Source organism: Nicotiana tomentosiformis, chromosome 11 (genome assembly GCF_000390325.3).
Source record: "Nicotiana tomentosiformis chromosome 11, ASM39032v3, whole genome shotgun sequence".
Classification (NCBI taxonomy): domain Eukaryota; kingdom Viridiplantae; phylum Streptophyta; class Magnoliopsida; order Solanales; family Solanaceae; genus Nicotiana; species Nicotiana tomentosiformis.
In genome coordinates, this window is record NC_090822.1 from 124,900,136 (window position 1) to 124,915,379 (window position 15,244).

Consider the following 15,244-nt stretch of genomic DNA (forward strand, 5'->3'; position numbering starts at 1 on the left):
CTCAACAGTCTTATAACTCGAGAAAGTAACCCAACAAAAGCTAAAGAAAAAAACAAAAGAAAGAGTATATGCTACCTCCAATTGGCGGTTAACTGCTCCCTGCTTTTCCTATATAAAGAAAATTGGAATAAATTTTGGCAAGCAAACCAGGCAATGAAACATGGTAAATCCCAAATTTATCTTCATGTACCTTCAATTTAATCAAGTTCTAAAGGCAAATGTACAGTTGACAATTGAGAACACAAATTTTAACCAGCTAACGTGCTTTACTTTCGCACAAGCACATGTCACATATGTTTAATGAGGCATTGCGAGGCATTGTAGGCTTTTGCTGGTAAATCTGATGTCGGAAAGGGGATGCAGTCGATGCCCTAGGGAATCTCGACAGGTGTTTGCAATTCAAGAGAGGGAAGGAGCTAGTTTTTGAGCTTGAGTTAGGACCAAGGTCCACTTCTTTATATTAGTGTTCCAAAACTTTGATCTTGTCTAGATAGTTCTGCATTTGCTGCTGAATCTCTGGTGTAACGCGAGCTCCGGCCAACGACTGGTATTGCTGAAATTTCAATTCATCGCATTTCAATGCTGCAGCTCTACATGCCCTGATGCTACCTGGGAGGAGAAAATGTAAAAGTACCGTGTTATATTTACTGCAACGTAGAACTATCAATGAATACAAGAATGCAAGGCTATGTGCCATTCAGAGAACAATGTTAAAATGACTTCAAAGAGAGCATTGCATTCCACTTAAGAACCTTTTTAACACTAGAACTCACCACTTAGGTCTAGTAGGTTGAACACCACGGGGCAACTCCCTACACTCCGGACCATCGTTATTGCAGCCCAAACTCTTTGATACTCCTCTCTTGATGCTCGTATGATACAAAGTTTTGTAATTGGATTCACATACTTCACTGCACAAAATATGAACTTCTGAAACTGCACCAAACTTCCAAGAAGAGGAAAGCAGGCAAACTCCATGCTAAGAAAAAAAGAAGAAGCTAAAACTAATCAACTAACCTTGAAATGAATTCGTGGATGAGGCGAGGCCACATTCACCAAAGTTTGTCAGAATAACATCCTTGATGGCTTTGGTCAAGTTAAATTGAGTGATTATGATGGGCTCATCTACTCCAGTATCTTTATTTGGATCCAAAAAAACTTCCATCACCATATATCTATTCTTAAATCCCACCATGATCCTTTTTACCTAATGAGCAACAATTTTAATAACATAATATATGCCAGATTAAGTACTGAAATGATAGAAACTACCAAGACAAATCAGCAAATAAAATAGCTTGGCTAAAGAATATGTAACTTTATAAAATTGCCTAAGGAAAAACAGACCATGTATATCATCTTTTTTTGAATGAAACATAGGGAAGCAGGATCAGTGGCTTCAACAAACTATATATGCAATTCCAAATCAACCCCATTTATGAAGGCATCAAGTGAATTCACAGGTCTTAAATTGAATATAATCACAGTCAAAACACATGACATGGGAGGCTGTATTTACTAGTTGCTAACAGCTGCACCTCCGTTTTTAAATAAAATGTCTAACCTTTAGAGATCGCTTAGAACTTCAAAGTTTTACAAACCAAGGGGACATCAGCAACAATTTGGACATCCCAAAAGACTTTGCTTGGTATTAGAGTATCTAACAATTTGAAGAGACGGGGATTTAATATGTCAATTGTTTATTTTATCTGAAAACATTATTAGATTTTATATGATCAAAGTATGTGAAACCATCATTAGATTTTATATGTTCAAATCTTTTGAACTTACTCCTACACTCCTATGAAATTTCATAAGTGCATTTCACATCACCCAAACAGGGAAATTAATTGTTATTTGGCATAACAATGCCCCTTTGAAAGTTTATTGTTTTACATAGGGAGTAATAACTGTTGGGTTTTTTAAGCATAAATGTAGCTTAAAAGAGGGTGAATGGGAAATGGAGGGAAATTGAAAATATTTGAGTTTCCCTCCTTGACAAAGGGATATTGTCCCATATTGGAAGAGCAAGAGATTTTGATGGGTATATATACAATTGCACTTCTTCTAGCTCTTAAAGAGTTAAGAAGAAGGCAAGCCTCGCGCCGTCGTCGTCGCTCGCTCGGCTCGGATTCGGATTCGGTCAAATGATCGATTGATTGATTAATTTTTTGGACCAAATTTATTTGTTAATAGTAAATATTAACAGAATTGTTATTAAATATCCGGTTTTTTGTAAACGGAATATTAATATTAAATCCAAACGTAATAGTATATGCCCTTCACTTTTTGTAAAAGACATTTACAAAACAGTTTGCACCTCTTCAGAAGAACAGTTTGTACCTTTTCAAATCTGAAGAGTTGAAGAACAGTTTGCACCTCTTCAGATTTGAAGAAATAGTTGGCACCTCTTCGGATTTGAAGAGTTGCACCTCTTCAGATTGAGCTCAACATTGGCTATAAATACCAGTCCATTCTCTCAGATTTTCCATACGAATTTCTGACTTCTCTTCTTTTCTTCTGCATTGTTTTAACTACAAACAAAGCATCAGTAAGTGTGATTTGCTACCGATTTTGTGTTCGCTGAAGCATTGGTGTTTGAAGTATCGCTACACCAGTGTGTAATTCGTTCTATCCTGAGAGGAAATAATCCACAACCTTGGGTACTAGGAGGGGATTAAATTCCTTAAGAAAACACTGTGAATTCAATGGGCTCGGATCAAATTCTGTTTCATTTACATTTATGTTATTTTATCTTCTCCATAATTGTTTTACAAATACAGTTGAACAACAAGCTTAAGGAATTTATTCTTTTCTGTATTTGTGTTATATTCACTGTTTCTAGAGACTAAATCCTGTGTGGTTTTCTACTCCAGTGGAGATTAAAATCTACGTGATTTTAACGCTTGTTTGTGTCATTCTTTTACAGAAATGACGAACGACAACGGGAACCAGACTGTTCCTATGGTAACTGCCAACGCATCGACAAGCCGAACACCACCGGCACTAGCACCGGCAGAAAAACCCGGAAAATTTTCAGGGATTGACTTCAAACGCTGGCAGCAAAAGATGTTCTTCTACTTGACGACTTTAAGTCTGCAGAAGTTCATTACGGAAGATGTTCCTGTTCTGCCCGACGAAACTCCAGAAAATGAACGCTTTCTCGTGACTGAGTCGTGGAAGCATTCTGATTTTCTATGCAAGAATTACATTCTTAGTGGACTAGAGGACAATCTGTATAACGTCTATAGTAATATGGAGACGTCAAAACAACTGTGGACAGCGCTTGAAAGGAAATACAAAACGGAAGATGCCGGGTTAAAGAAATTCGTTGCCGCTAAATTTTTGGACTATAAAATGGTAGATAACAAGTCTGTTATTACCCAAGTCCAAGAATTGCAAGTGATTATTCACGATCTCCTTGCTGAAGGTATAAGTCAAATTAATACTAATGTTGAAAGTATTAATTATATTGTTTCTACTAACAGAATTTTCACTGAAGGTCTTGTCATCAATGAAGCGTTCCAAGTTGCAGCAATGATTGAAAAGTTGCCTCCTTTGTGGAAGGACTTCAAAAACTACTTGAAATACAAACGAAAGGAGATGTCCCTTCAAGATCTCATTGTTCGGTTGAGAATCGAAGAGGACAATAAAGCTGCTGAAAAGAAAGGACGTGGAAACTCAACAATAATGGGAGCAAACATTGTTGAGGATAGAAAGAGGAAGAAGGCTTATGGACCGAAAAGCAACCCAAGCAAGAAGCGGTTCAACGGAAATTGCTACAACTGTGGAAAAGCTGGACACAGATCTGCAGATTGTCGTGCTCCAAAGAAAGACAAGAAGAAGGGTCAAGCAAACATGGTTGAAAAGCACGAAGATATCGATGACTTGTGTGCTATGCTTTCTGAATGCAACCTTGTAGGAAATCCTAAGGAGTGGTGGATTGATTCTGGAGCCACTCGCCATGTTTGTGCTGTTAGAGAAGCATTTGCTACATATGCTCTTGTTGGACCCGAAGAGACGCTTTCAATGGGAAATTCTGCAACGGCAAAAATTGAAGGATCTGGAAAGATATTTATGAAAATGACTTCTGGTAAGGTGGTGACCTTGAACAACGTCCTTCATGTTCCCGAGATTAGAAAGAACTTAGTCTCTGCTGGACTTCTTGTTAAGAATGGTTTTAAGTGTGTCTTTGTATCTGATAAGGTTGTAATAAGTAAGAATGAAATGTTTGTAGGAAAAGGTTACCTCACTGAGGGCCTTTTCAAGCTGAATGTAATGGTTATTGAGAATAATAATAAAATTTCAGCTTCTTCTTACTTACTTGAGTCAAATGAATTATGGCATATACGTTTGGGTCATGTCAATTACAAAACCTTGAGAAAAATGATTAATTTGGAAGTATTGCCTATGTTTGAATGCGACAAATCAAAATGTCAAATATGTGTGGAATCTAAGTATGTTAAACATCCTTATAAGTCAGTTGAAAGGAATTCAAATCCTTTAGACTTAATTCACACAGATATTTGCGACATGAAGTCAATACATCTCGCGGTGGAAAGAAGTATTTCATAACTTTTATTGATGACAGTACTCGATATTGCTATGTTTACTTACTTAATAGTAAAGATAAAGCAATAGATGCATTCAGGCAATACAAAAATGAAGTTGAAACGCAACTTAACAAGAAAATTAAAATGATAAGAAGTGATAGGGGTGGCGAATATGAATCTCCTTTTGAAGAAATATGTCTAGAATATGGAATAATTCATCAAACAACTGCCCCTTACACGCCCCAATCCAATGGGATTGAGGAAAGAAAGAATCGCTCATTAAAGGAGATGATGAACGCATTGTTGATAAGTTCTGGTTTGCCACAGAACTTGTGGGGGGAAGCCGTTCTTACGGCTAACCGGATACTAAATCGAGTACCCCATAGCAAAACACAATCCATTCCATATGAAAAATGGAAAGGAAGGAAACCCAACTTGAATTATTTTAAAGTGTGGGGTGTTTGGCAAAAGTGCAAATTCCTAAACCCAAAAGAGTAAAAATAGGACCGAAAACCGTTGATTGTATTTTCATAGGATATGCGACCAATAGTAAAGCATATCGATTTCTGGTTCATAAATCAGAAAATCCCGACATTCATAATAATACGGTTATAGAATCAGATAATGCTGAATTCTTTGAAAATATATACCCGTATAACAAGGAATGTGAGTCGATTGGTGAAGGATCTAAACGACCTCGGGAAGAAACAAAAGAAAGTATATTTAATCAGGAGGATCCAAGACGTAGTAAACGTCAAAGAACGTCTACTTCATTTGGACCAGATTTTGTGACTTTGTTATTGGAAAATGAGCCTCGAACATTTAAAGAAGCTATGTCTTCTTCGGAATCATTGTTTTGGAAAGAGGCAGTCAATAGTGAAATAGAATCCATATTGAATAACCATGCATGGGAATTGGTTGATCTTCCTCCTGGAAATAAACCTTTGGGTTCTAAATGGATTTTTAAGAGGAAAATGAAAGATGATGGCACTATTGATAAATATAAGGCAAGACTTGTAGTCAAAGGGTATAGACAGCGAGAAGGTCTTGATTATTTTGATACATACTCTCCGGTTACAAGAATTACGTCCATACGAATGTTAGTAGCATTAGCTGCGGTTTATGGGCTTGAAATTCATCAAATGGACGTTAAGACGGCCTTCTTAAATGGAGACTTGGAGGAAGAAATCTACATGGAACAACCTGAAGGGTTTGTGGTTCCTGGTAAAGAAAAGAAGGTATGTAGACTTGTTAAGTCTCTTTACGGACTAAAACAAGCACCCAAACAATGGCATGCGAAATTTGACCAAACAATATTGTCAAATGGTTTTAAGATAAATGAATGTGATAAATGTGTGTACATTAAAAATTTTCCAAATCACATAGTCATTGTTTGCTTATATGTGGATGATATGCTAATAATGAGTAATGACATTGCCAACATAAATGCAACTAAGCGTATGCTAACTAGCAAGTTTGATATGAAGGACTTGGGAGTTGCTGATTTAATTCTAGGGATTAAGATCAATAAGATTCCTCAAGGTCTGGCATTGTCACAATCTCATTATATTAAGACAGTACTTGAAAAATTCAAGCACTTAGGGTTTAAAGTTGCAAAGACTCCAATTGACGTGAATCTTGCATTAGCAAAGAACAAAGGCCAAAGCATATCACAATTGGATTATGCTCGTGTGTTGGGATGCTTAATGTACATCATGAATTGTACACGACCAGATATAGCTTGTGCTATAAGCAAATTGAGTCGATACACGAGCAATCCAGGTCAATCTCATTGGATGGCAATGAAACGAGTTTTGGGATATTTAGAACATACCCAGGACTTTGCTTTGCACTACAGTAAATATCCTGCGGTGATTGAGGGATATTGTGATGCAAATTGGATCACCGGTTCAACTAATTCTAAGTCCACAAGTGGATATGTATTCACTATTGGTGGAGGAGCGGTATCTTGGAAGTCGTCCAAGCAAGCTTGTATTGCCCGCTCTACAATGGAAGCTGAATTCATAGCCTTAGATAAAGCCGGTGAAGAAGCTGAATGGCTCCGGAATTTCTTGGAAGACATTCCATTTTGGCCCAAACCGTTGGCACTAATATGCATACATTGCGATAGTCAAGCTGCAATTGGAAGGGCTGGGAGCGTGATGTATAACGGTAAATCTCGTCATATACGACGAAGACATAAAACCTTTAGGCAATTACTCTCTAGAGGAATTATCACGATTGACTATGTAAAGTCAAGCGATAATGTATCGAATCCACTTACAAAAGGCCTAACTAGAGAGGTAGTTGAGAAATCATCGAGGGGAATGGGACTATGGCCGAGAACAAGCCATTGTGGCGGTAACTCTACCTAGAAGACTGGAGATCCCAAGATCTAGGTTCAAGGAGATCAAACAAAGTCATTAATGACGGTTCAACATTGTCAACTAAAAATTTTGGTCCATTCTCGTGATAAGATAATGTTCAGTACCAAGGATAAAGCATTAAGGCTTTTTAATGATTTTTAAATTTGATACGGGGTATATCAAATAATGTATCTACGGGATGACATGTTTAGGAATCACTTATGTAAGTGTGAAGTGTTAGCCGCTTCAAGGAGAATTTTGTAAGGCCAATTCTCTACGCACTTATTAAACCAGGCGGTGTTCATGGCTGAAACGAACACAACAATGAGAGCCAAATACGGTTAAGGGTCGGTTGTGTGACTTATGGTTGTCTAGGTATACACCAAAGTTCGACAGTTCGAAGATATCAAATCTACCGATTGACCGAGTATATCCGACATAAGTTCACTACGGAAAGTTCAAAGGGAAACCTACTTATCCTGATACAATTAATCCTTGCTTGCGAATCACACAGTTTTTCATGCATATTTCCGTGATATAGCCATTCCCCATTCATGTGGGGGATTGTTGGGTTTTTTAAGCATAAATGTAGCTTAAAAGAGGGTGAATGGGAAATGGAGGAAAATTGAAAATATTTGAGTTTTCCTCCTTGACAAAAGGGATATTGTCCCATATTGGAAAAGGAAGAGATTTTGATGGGTATATAACTATATATACAATTGCACTTCTTCTAGCTCTTAAAGAGTTAAGAAGGCAAGCCTCGCGCCGTCGTCGTCGCTCGCTCGCTCGGCTTCGCTTTGGCTACGGCTTCGGCTTCGGATTCGGATTCGGTCAAATGATCGATTGATTGATTAATTTTTTGGACCAAATTTATTTGTTAATAGTAAATATTAACAGAATTGTTATTAAATATACGGTTTTTTGTAAACGGAATATTAATATTAAATCCAAACGTAATAGTATATGCCCTTCACTTTTTGTAAAACACATTTACAAAACAGTTTGCACCTCTTCAGAAGAACAGTTTGTACCTTTTCAAATCTGAAGAATTGAAGAACAGTTTGCACCTCTTCAGATTTGAAGAAATAGTTGGCACCTCTTCGGATTTGAAGAGTTGCACCTCTTCAGATTGAGCTCAATATTGGCTATAAATACCAGTCCATTCTCTTAGATTTTCCATACGAATTTCTGATTTCTCCTCCTTTCTTCTGCATTGTTTTAACTACAAACAAAGCATCAGTAAGTGTGATTTGCTACCGATTTTTGTGTTCGCTGAAACATTGGTGTTTGAAGTATCGCTACACCAGTGTGTAATTTGTTCTATCCTGGGAGGAAATAATCCACAACCTTGGGTACTAGGAGGGGATTAAATTCCTTAAGGAAACACTGTGAATTCAGTGGGCTCGGATCAAATTCTGTTTCATTTACATTTATGTTATTTTATCTTCTCCATAATTGTTTTACAAATACAGTTGAACAACAATAACTAGGGTAATCTAGAGCAAAATATAAACTTTCAACAATATTATCACAAAATAACATAACAAGCTAAAAGTGCGGCATTGGAAATTGAACCTTTTCACACCCCATTTTCTGAATATGCTCAATCATAAAAATCAAAAAATCTGTGTTGAAGCTCATTCAAGTGCAAATATTTAGCCCAAGCCCGTTTTAACAAATTTTAAAGCCAAAATTGTTTCTTCTATTTTATTTTTCGCAAAACTTTTACTGTGCAGACTCAAAATGGCCAGAGTGGAAGTTTGGGAGCTAGATTTTTGCAAGGAAGACTACATAATTTTCACCAGTGCTTTAATCTAACCGAAAATTAAGTATGTAAAAAACAATTATTTCTGGAAATTGAGCAACTTACTGAAATTTGGTGGTGGAAGATACAGGGGAGACGGCGAAGGCAGCAGAGTCACGGCGGTTAAGGTGCGCCGGTGACGGCGATGGCGACAGTAACGGCGGAGTTTGGCGGAGGGGCAGCAAAGGAGGATTTTGGTTTATTGACAGGGAGAGGGACGGATTTTGTAAAAGGGAAAAGGTTAAGAAAAAAATATTTTTCTTTTTCTTTTGGTCTGTTTGCTCAATTTTTTTCTTGCGCATGAAAGACAAATTTAATCGATTTAAATATACTTTCAAGCCTAGTCAAATTTTAATATAAAAATATAAATAGTAGGCTCCTAAAATATTTTTCAACATAGTACAAAATTCAATATAAAACTTAGATAATAATATTTACTTATAAAAATCATTGATAAAATAATATCTCAAAATTGAAAAATATATAGTATGAGTTTAGTACTCTAATTTTTTATTTGTATGAGATTTATCGATAACATTGCGCCTTCTTATTCCTTAACTAGACTCTGGACACGCGGGTTGAACATGTGACCCATATGAATTATTGATTAAAAATATTTAAATAATCATATAAATATTATTAGAAATTTTGACTTATAAAATTTTAAAAAGTAAAAAAAAGAGTGAGTTTTTGTAAAAATTATTAGTGAGTTCGTATTTAACTAACTCTATAAAGGAAGAATATTTGAAGAGAAAATTTTATCAAATTTAAGAAAAAATATAATTAGCTCGTATTAAGCTGGACGAGAATATTGTTTTGATCTGATACCTCGAAGCTTTTTGATACCAAAAGATTGTAAACACCTTTAATTAGAAGAAGATTATATTTAGTTATGAAGCTAAAATTTTCAAGACATATTTTATATGGAAGATATTTATTTTTAAAAGATAAAACGTCATTCAATTTGTAATGGACATTTGATGATTCAAACTTTTTACATTGATCAGGCTTCTCATATGTATAATAGTAATAACATATAGATAATAAATAAATAATAGATAATATTGTGGTTAAATACTCGGTAGAGGCAACACACAGAGAAATTTGAAAAGAAAATTGCTAAAAGGGAAATAGGGAAAGAAAGTGTTGTAGATGATAAAGATTAAAGCGTAATTTGCAACAGAATATTTGACAAATTATGCATATGCATAACTCACCAAACCCCCATTTGTATAATGTGATAAACTTGCAATATCCAACTATCATTTATGACGAACAAATTAACATGAGAGTTAGATAATGTGTACTTAAATACATTCTTACAAAACAGTGGGGCTCCTACTTAAAAACAAAGAACTTTTTTTTCTAGATTTAAATGAAAGTTCTTGGATGAGATAAATTTTCAAATTTAAATGAAAGTTCCTTGGTCAAAAAAAATTTTCCAATACTGTTGGCGCTACTTAGAGGCGCGTTGCGCGTGTACCCATTATTAGTGAGTGTAAACTATTTAAAACCATATAAGTATCTTTGATGATTATTTGACTCAAACGATAAAAATAAAGGGAAAAAATGAAGTTTCTGAAAAAGATAAAAATGGTGAATGGTGAAGTTATGTAGCTAACTTGCTAATTCAACAAAGGTATAAATCATACCCATGTTCTTAGATATCTTATTGTATTATTCGCATATTATTGAATTTCACTAAAAAGGAATGAATGTCACATTTTCGATTAATTAACTTGCATATTTCTAGTCAAATGAAAATATCATAAAAATATGTAAAAATGATACACAAGTCTAAATAAAAAATCTTACTAAGGCAACAATAAAAGGCAAACAAAAAGATTCAAATTTTTACTAAAAACACACAACTTTAGATCTGACTCCCAGAAATATCTAATGCTATAGATCAATAAAAAATAAACAGTTTGACAGAGTTTCGTAAAGAAATGCTCTAATTGATCTCCAAAAACATATATAATATTAAGAGTCGAAAGAATAAAACAAAGGATGAAATGGGCTTTAGTAAATGGAAAAATATGTGGTAAGGCACAAGAATGATATGATCAAAAGCTTGTTCGTGTCCTATCAAACAAAATATACGTGAGAAAATCAGTGGTAATGCCATATGAACCTTACCCGATAAGCAAATTCTAATTGATGAAACAATATACTTCTATTCCAACTGATGCCCAGTAAGACCATCTTTTTTTATCATGAAAAAATGGAGGACTTCAACCTCGAGGAGTAGTGCAACATACTCAATTTATCAATGTTATTTATTTCAATAATTGTTTGCCCTAAAAATCGGATAACAACTGAATTTATACGTGATTTAAAGGATACGTGATCTAATTTGATACAAAGCGAGAAATCAAATTTAATATGAAAGAATAAGTAGAAAAATAAATACAAATCATGCAGATTGAACAACTTAAGCCTCCCAAGTTTAATTTCTTTCGAATTTAGATGTGATATTATTGAAGCCAGAATAATATGAACAAAGTTGAAAAAAATGGCATCTTGTACTCTTAAGTATGTTACAATGTGTTATAGACTTACTTCATTCCTTTCTTATATATACAGGGAGATAAACCTTTAAGACATTAGTTTATAGGAAACTATGTAGACTGTTGGCTACCTTTTTTACTTAATCTCGTAATTTTCGCCATAATGATTGGTCAGTGGCGAGAATCACGGATACTTATCGTGTGAGTTGGCAAAACTTTTCTTCGAGGTAGTTAGAAGCGGGGTCGGTCGTACCCCCGATAAATTCGAGGGCAAATCAAATGATCTTGTTCGAACTTCGATCCTCGATATCGAGCTTGGTCATATTTGTAACTTTGATTTCGTATGCAGGTGCCGAGCCTCAATCTATTGTTCCAGATGCCTCGATCAAGCATAGAGCCCGGTTCTACCCGTATACAGATAGTCCCCTCGTTTTTCGGAGAATAAGTGATTAAAAACGATATGAACACTCGGTCCTTACTTCGATAAATCATGACGTCGGGTACATGATGTAGGTGATAAGAATAGTGGAAACGTCCCGTCAGTCCGGCCTTCGAGGCATTAAATGTATGTCAGTCGACGGTCGGCTACCTCGGGAGATGAGCCGTCGCTTGAGGAACCTATAAATACCCTTTAATCCGTTTGTTAGAACTTTTACGCTCACATCCTTCTTTTGTTCTAAGAACTTCATCTTCTTCATCTTCTGATTTTCTCATTGCCAACCTCAAAGCTTCCCCTTATCAACAATCTATTTTCATTCATTTTTTTATAAAAATTGCAAAAACTTCAAAGTCTGTTCCTAAAAAAGAAGCACATTCTTCTTCAAAACCTTCTGAAAATGCTCCTCACGTTGCTATTGAGGAACCCCCTCTCAGATCATACATCCCTACTAGGAGCCCTACTATGGCCGATTTCAAAGTTTAGAATACTCCCATGGTACCGGGTCGATGCGAACCGCTCTCGAGGTACATATGTACGATCATGGAAAGCATTCTCGAAAAAGTCAAAGAGGACTGCAACTGGGTAGACAAACTCGTAATGGTTCCTACCTCTGAAGAATTAATCACCACCCATGTGGAGGGTTTCTTAATCATTTATACTTACCCTTTCACGTTGGGTCCCTTGGACCCGGTTATCATAGCCTTTTTCAAAAGGTATGATGTGATGCTCAGGTAGATACATCCTTCATTTTGGAGGATCGTTATTCTGCTTCGATTCTTTGTGAGCAAGGTCAAGGGATGCCCATTCACCATCGACCATATCATGCGCTTGTAGAGCCCTCAACATTACCGAGGAGGGTTAATTAAGCTCGCATACCGAGCCACCAAGACCTTATTCTCTAGTATCGACGAGGATCGAGACCAGGGCTGGTTAGGTCGATTTTTCTGAGTGAGGACCTCGGACTTAATCCCGGATGCGAATATGCTATTTTTCGATAAATGGAACATGAAACGTAAGTTTAGCTCTGCCTTTGGTATTCTTTTTATTACTTTTCATTCAGTTGATTTCTCATTGATGTTATGTAATGCAGTTGTCGCCCAAATACCGAACCCTATTCCTAAACTTAAATAGTGGGTCGAGGGCTTCGCGACACAAAAACCTTACTCCGAGCATTTATGGCGTGAGCTCTCGAAGGGCCGATGGGAGGCCCGTAATCATGGTAAGGGGTTTTCCCTAATAATACATCTGATCCCATTTTTTCATCATCAATCTTTGATCCGTTATATTTTTATTTTGTAGGTTTAGGAAAGGACGTCGAGATGAGGCCTCCCACAGCTGACGATGATATACATGTTGACCCCCTATTCTGAAACATGGTAAAGAGAAGAAGAAAAGAAAAGCTCTGAGTCCCTCTGTCCCCGAAAGGAAAAGACCGAGGAAGCGACTTGCGCAAAAACCTAAGAAAACCAGCACCTGTGAGAAGCGGCTTCAAAATGCCTCGAGCCATGGAGGCCGTAGAAGAAACAACGGTCGAAGTTTCCGAGAGGGTTGAGACCGATTTAGCCCGAGCCGGTGCGGTCTAGAAAGAAAATATGACCAGTACATCCCGGTCAGAAGATAACGCACCCAAAGAGGAGCTTGGGGTGATTGACCTTTCTGGGTGCCTTTACAACTTTTATGATAAATGAGGCTCAGGCATTGAAAGGTAACCTCAGCGAAGGGGCCTAAGGAGTAGCCGATTCTTTTCATAATTTTTTCGATGGCCTAGATTCCACTGCTTCGGAGGATGTTACCGGTTTGAGTGACCTACCGGTACCAAGGAAGATACCGTCCCCAGGAGCTGACGGATCCTCATCGAGCCCGAATTTAGTGAATCAGTTCCCTGCCCCAAGTGTTGATCCTACTCGGAGGCGAGCAATTTATATGTCTATCCCGGAGGACGCCCGGGTTCTTTCCGCTCTAATAGAAATTGCTAGTTACCTTTGGTGCTTGGTGACCGCTGAAGATCAAATCAAAATGAATGAGGTAGAGGCGCCTTCCTTTTCAACGAAGCTCAACAGGCACTGAATCGGATAATTTCGCATATCCCTTTGTTATATACTTAGATTCAATAGTGAATAATCCTAACATCTTCCTTTGTGTTTACATGCCTCGATGCTTCATTATGAGGCCTTTCTCCGATACCAGGAAGAGTTCAAGCGCCACGAGGCCGAGACTCAGGAGCTTTCCAAGAAGAAGGATACTTATAAGCTACTTAGTGAGAAGCTTCAGGCCGATTTAGAAGCGGTTCGGAATGAGCATGCCGGTTTGCTTGAGCAGGTAATACGAATATTCAATCTTAGAGATGATGATTCAAATACTTTGGCTAACGACCAAAAACTACAAGCTCAAAAGAGACATTACCAGGTCGGGAAGCTTCAGGCAGAGGTGGACGTGGTGAAGGCTGAGGCCTAAAAATGGAAGAAAAATATGGATCGTATGGCCTCGGAAAAAGAAACTGCCCAGGCACAATTGGCTTCTGTTGAGGTTCAACTTCGGGCTGCAAAGGAGAAGAATTCAGCACATGCCACAACGATCGAGGAACTCCAATCTCATCTCAGTTTAGTTGTTTCTAGCCAAGAGAATCTGGCCAAGAAGTTCCAGGCTGCCAAGTTAGAAGTCATTGCAGCCCGAAACGAAGCTAATAAAAGGGTGGCCCAGCTCAAAGTTGATGCTGAGGCTATATAGGAGCAAGCAAAAAAGTATGGTGAAGCATGCGTGATGGGAATCCTGAAGGAAGACCCTCGAGGGAGTCCATGCTCAGAATTTCGACATATTGAACGAAATTGAGAACGCCAAGACATGCGAAGCCAATGATTGAAGGCTAGCCTTTCTCGAGGAGGATTCCGATGCGTCTAAAGAATCGGGCGAATCCGGTGGTGAAGGAGACTCCGAAGGCGATGATGCAGCCCCCGGTGAAGATTAGGCTGTTCAAATTTTTGTATTGTTTCTTTTGTTGAGGCAAGTTGGCCTTTGTATATGACATGTAGCGAGCCTATTCAGCCTTTGTAAAAGCTTTGATATATATATATAAGGTCTCTTTCATAGCTTCCAAATTTCTTTCTTGCTTTATTATCTATTTTCAAAGGTCGAGATTCCTTAACATGAAATAAATAGGTTGTGTTCGAAGGTTTGAACAAACCTTGCCTTTTTTACCTTTTTGGGTTAAGGCTAAATAGGCTTCATGCCCTCGAGTTTCTTTAACTCGGACTCGCCTTAGCCTTTAAAATTGGGCAATGTCAAATAAGCTCCATGCTCTCGAGTTTTATTAACTCGGACTGGCCTTAGCCTTTAAATTCAGACAATGCCGAATAAGTTTCATGCCCTCGAGTTTTATTAACTCGGACTGGACTTAGCCTTTAAATTCGGGTAATGCCAAATAAGCTTCATACCCTCGAATTTTATTAACTCGGAACGGCCTTAACCGTTGAGTTCGGGCATGCCAAATAAGCTTTATACCCTCGAGTTTTATTAACTTGGAACATCCTTAGCCATTGAATTCGGGCAATGCCAAATAAGCTTTATGCCCTTGA

The 15,244-nt window shown here is 37.4% G+C and overlaps 1 protein-coding gene across 4 annotated transcripts; it reads right to left on the bottom strand.

The window, feature by feature from the left end:
- Nucleotides 1-154: 154 nt before the first annotated feature.
- On the bottom strand, nt 155-9,025 carry LOC104086348 (probable ribonuclease P/MRP protein subunit POP5). 4 transcript variants are annotated; one of them, XM_070188388.1, is made up of 5 exons: nt 8,790-8,879; nt 7,951-8,141; nt 1,018-1,207; nt 774-911; nt 155-609 (listed from the first exon to the last, which is right to left on the bottom strand). In XM_070188388.1, the coding sequence occupies exons 3-5, from the start codon at nt 1,193-1,195 to the stop codon at nt 461-463; spliced, it is 465 nt and encodes a 154-aa protein (XP_070044489.1). In that variant the 5' UTR covers nt 1,196-1,207; nt 7,951-8,141; nt 8,790-8,879; the 3' UTR covers nt 155-460. The 4 variants fall into 4 exon arrangements, with proteins under 4 accessions (XP_070044489.1, XP_009588891.2, XP_009588890.1 ...); XM_009590596.4 differs by lacking the exon at nt 7,951-8,141 and having other exon boundaries at nt 1,018-1,199; nt 8,790-9,025; XM_009590595.4 differs by lacking the exon at nt 7,951-8,141 and having other exon boundaries at nt 8,790-9,007.
- Between the last annotated feature and the right edge of the window lie 6,219 nt (nt 9,026-15,244).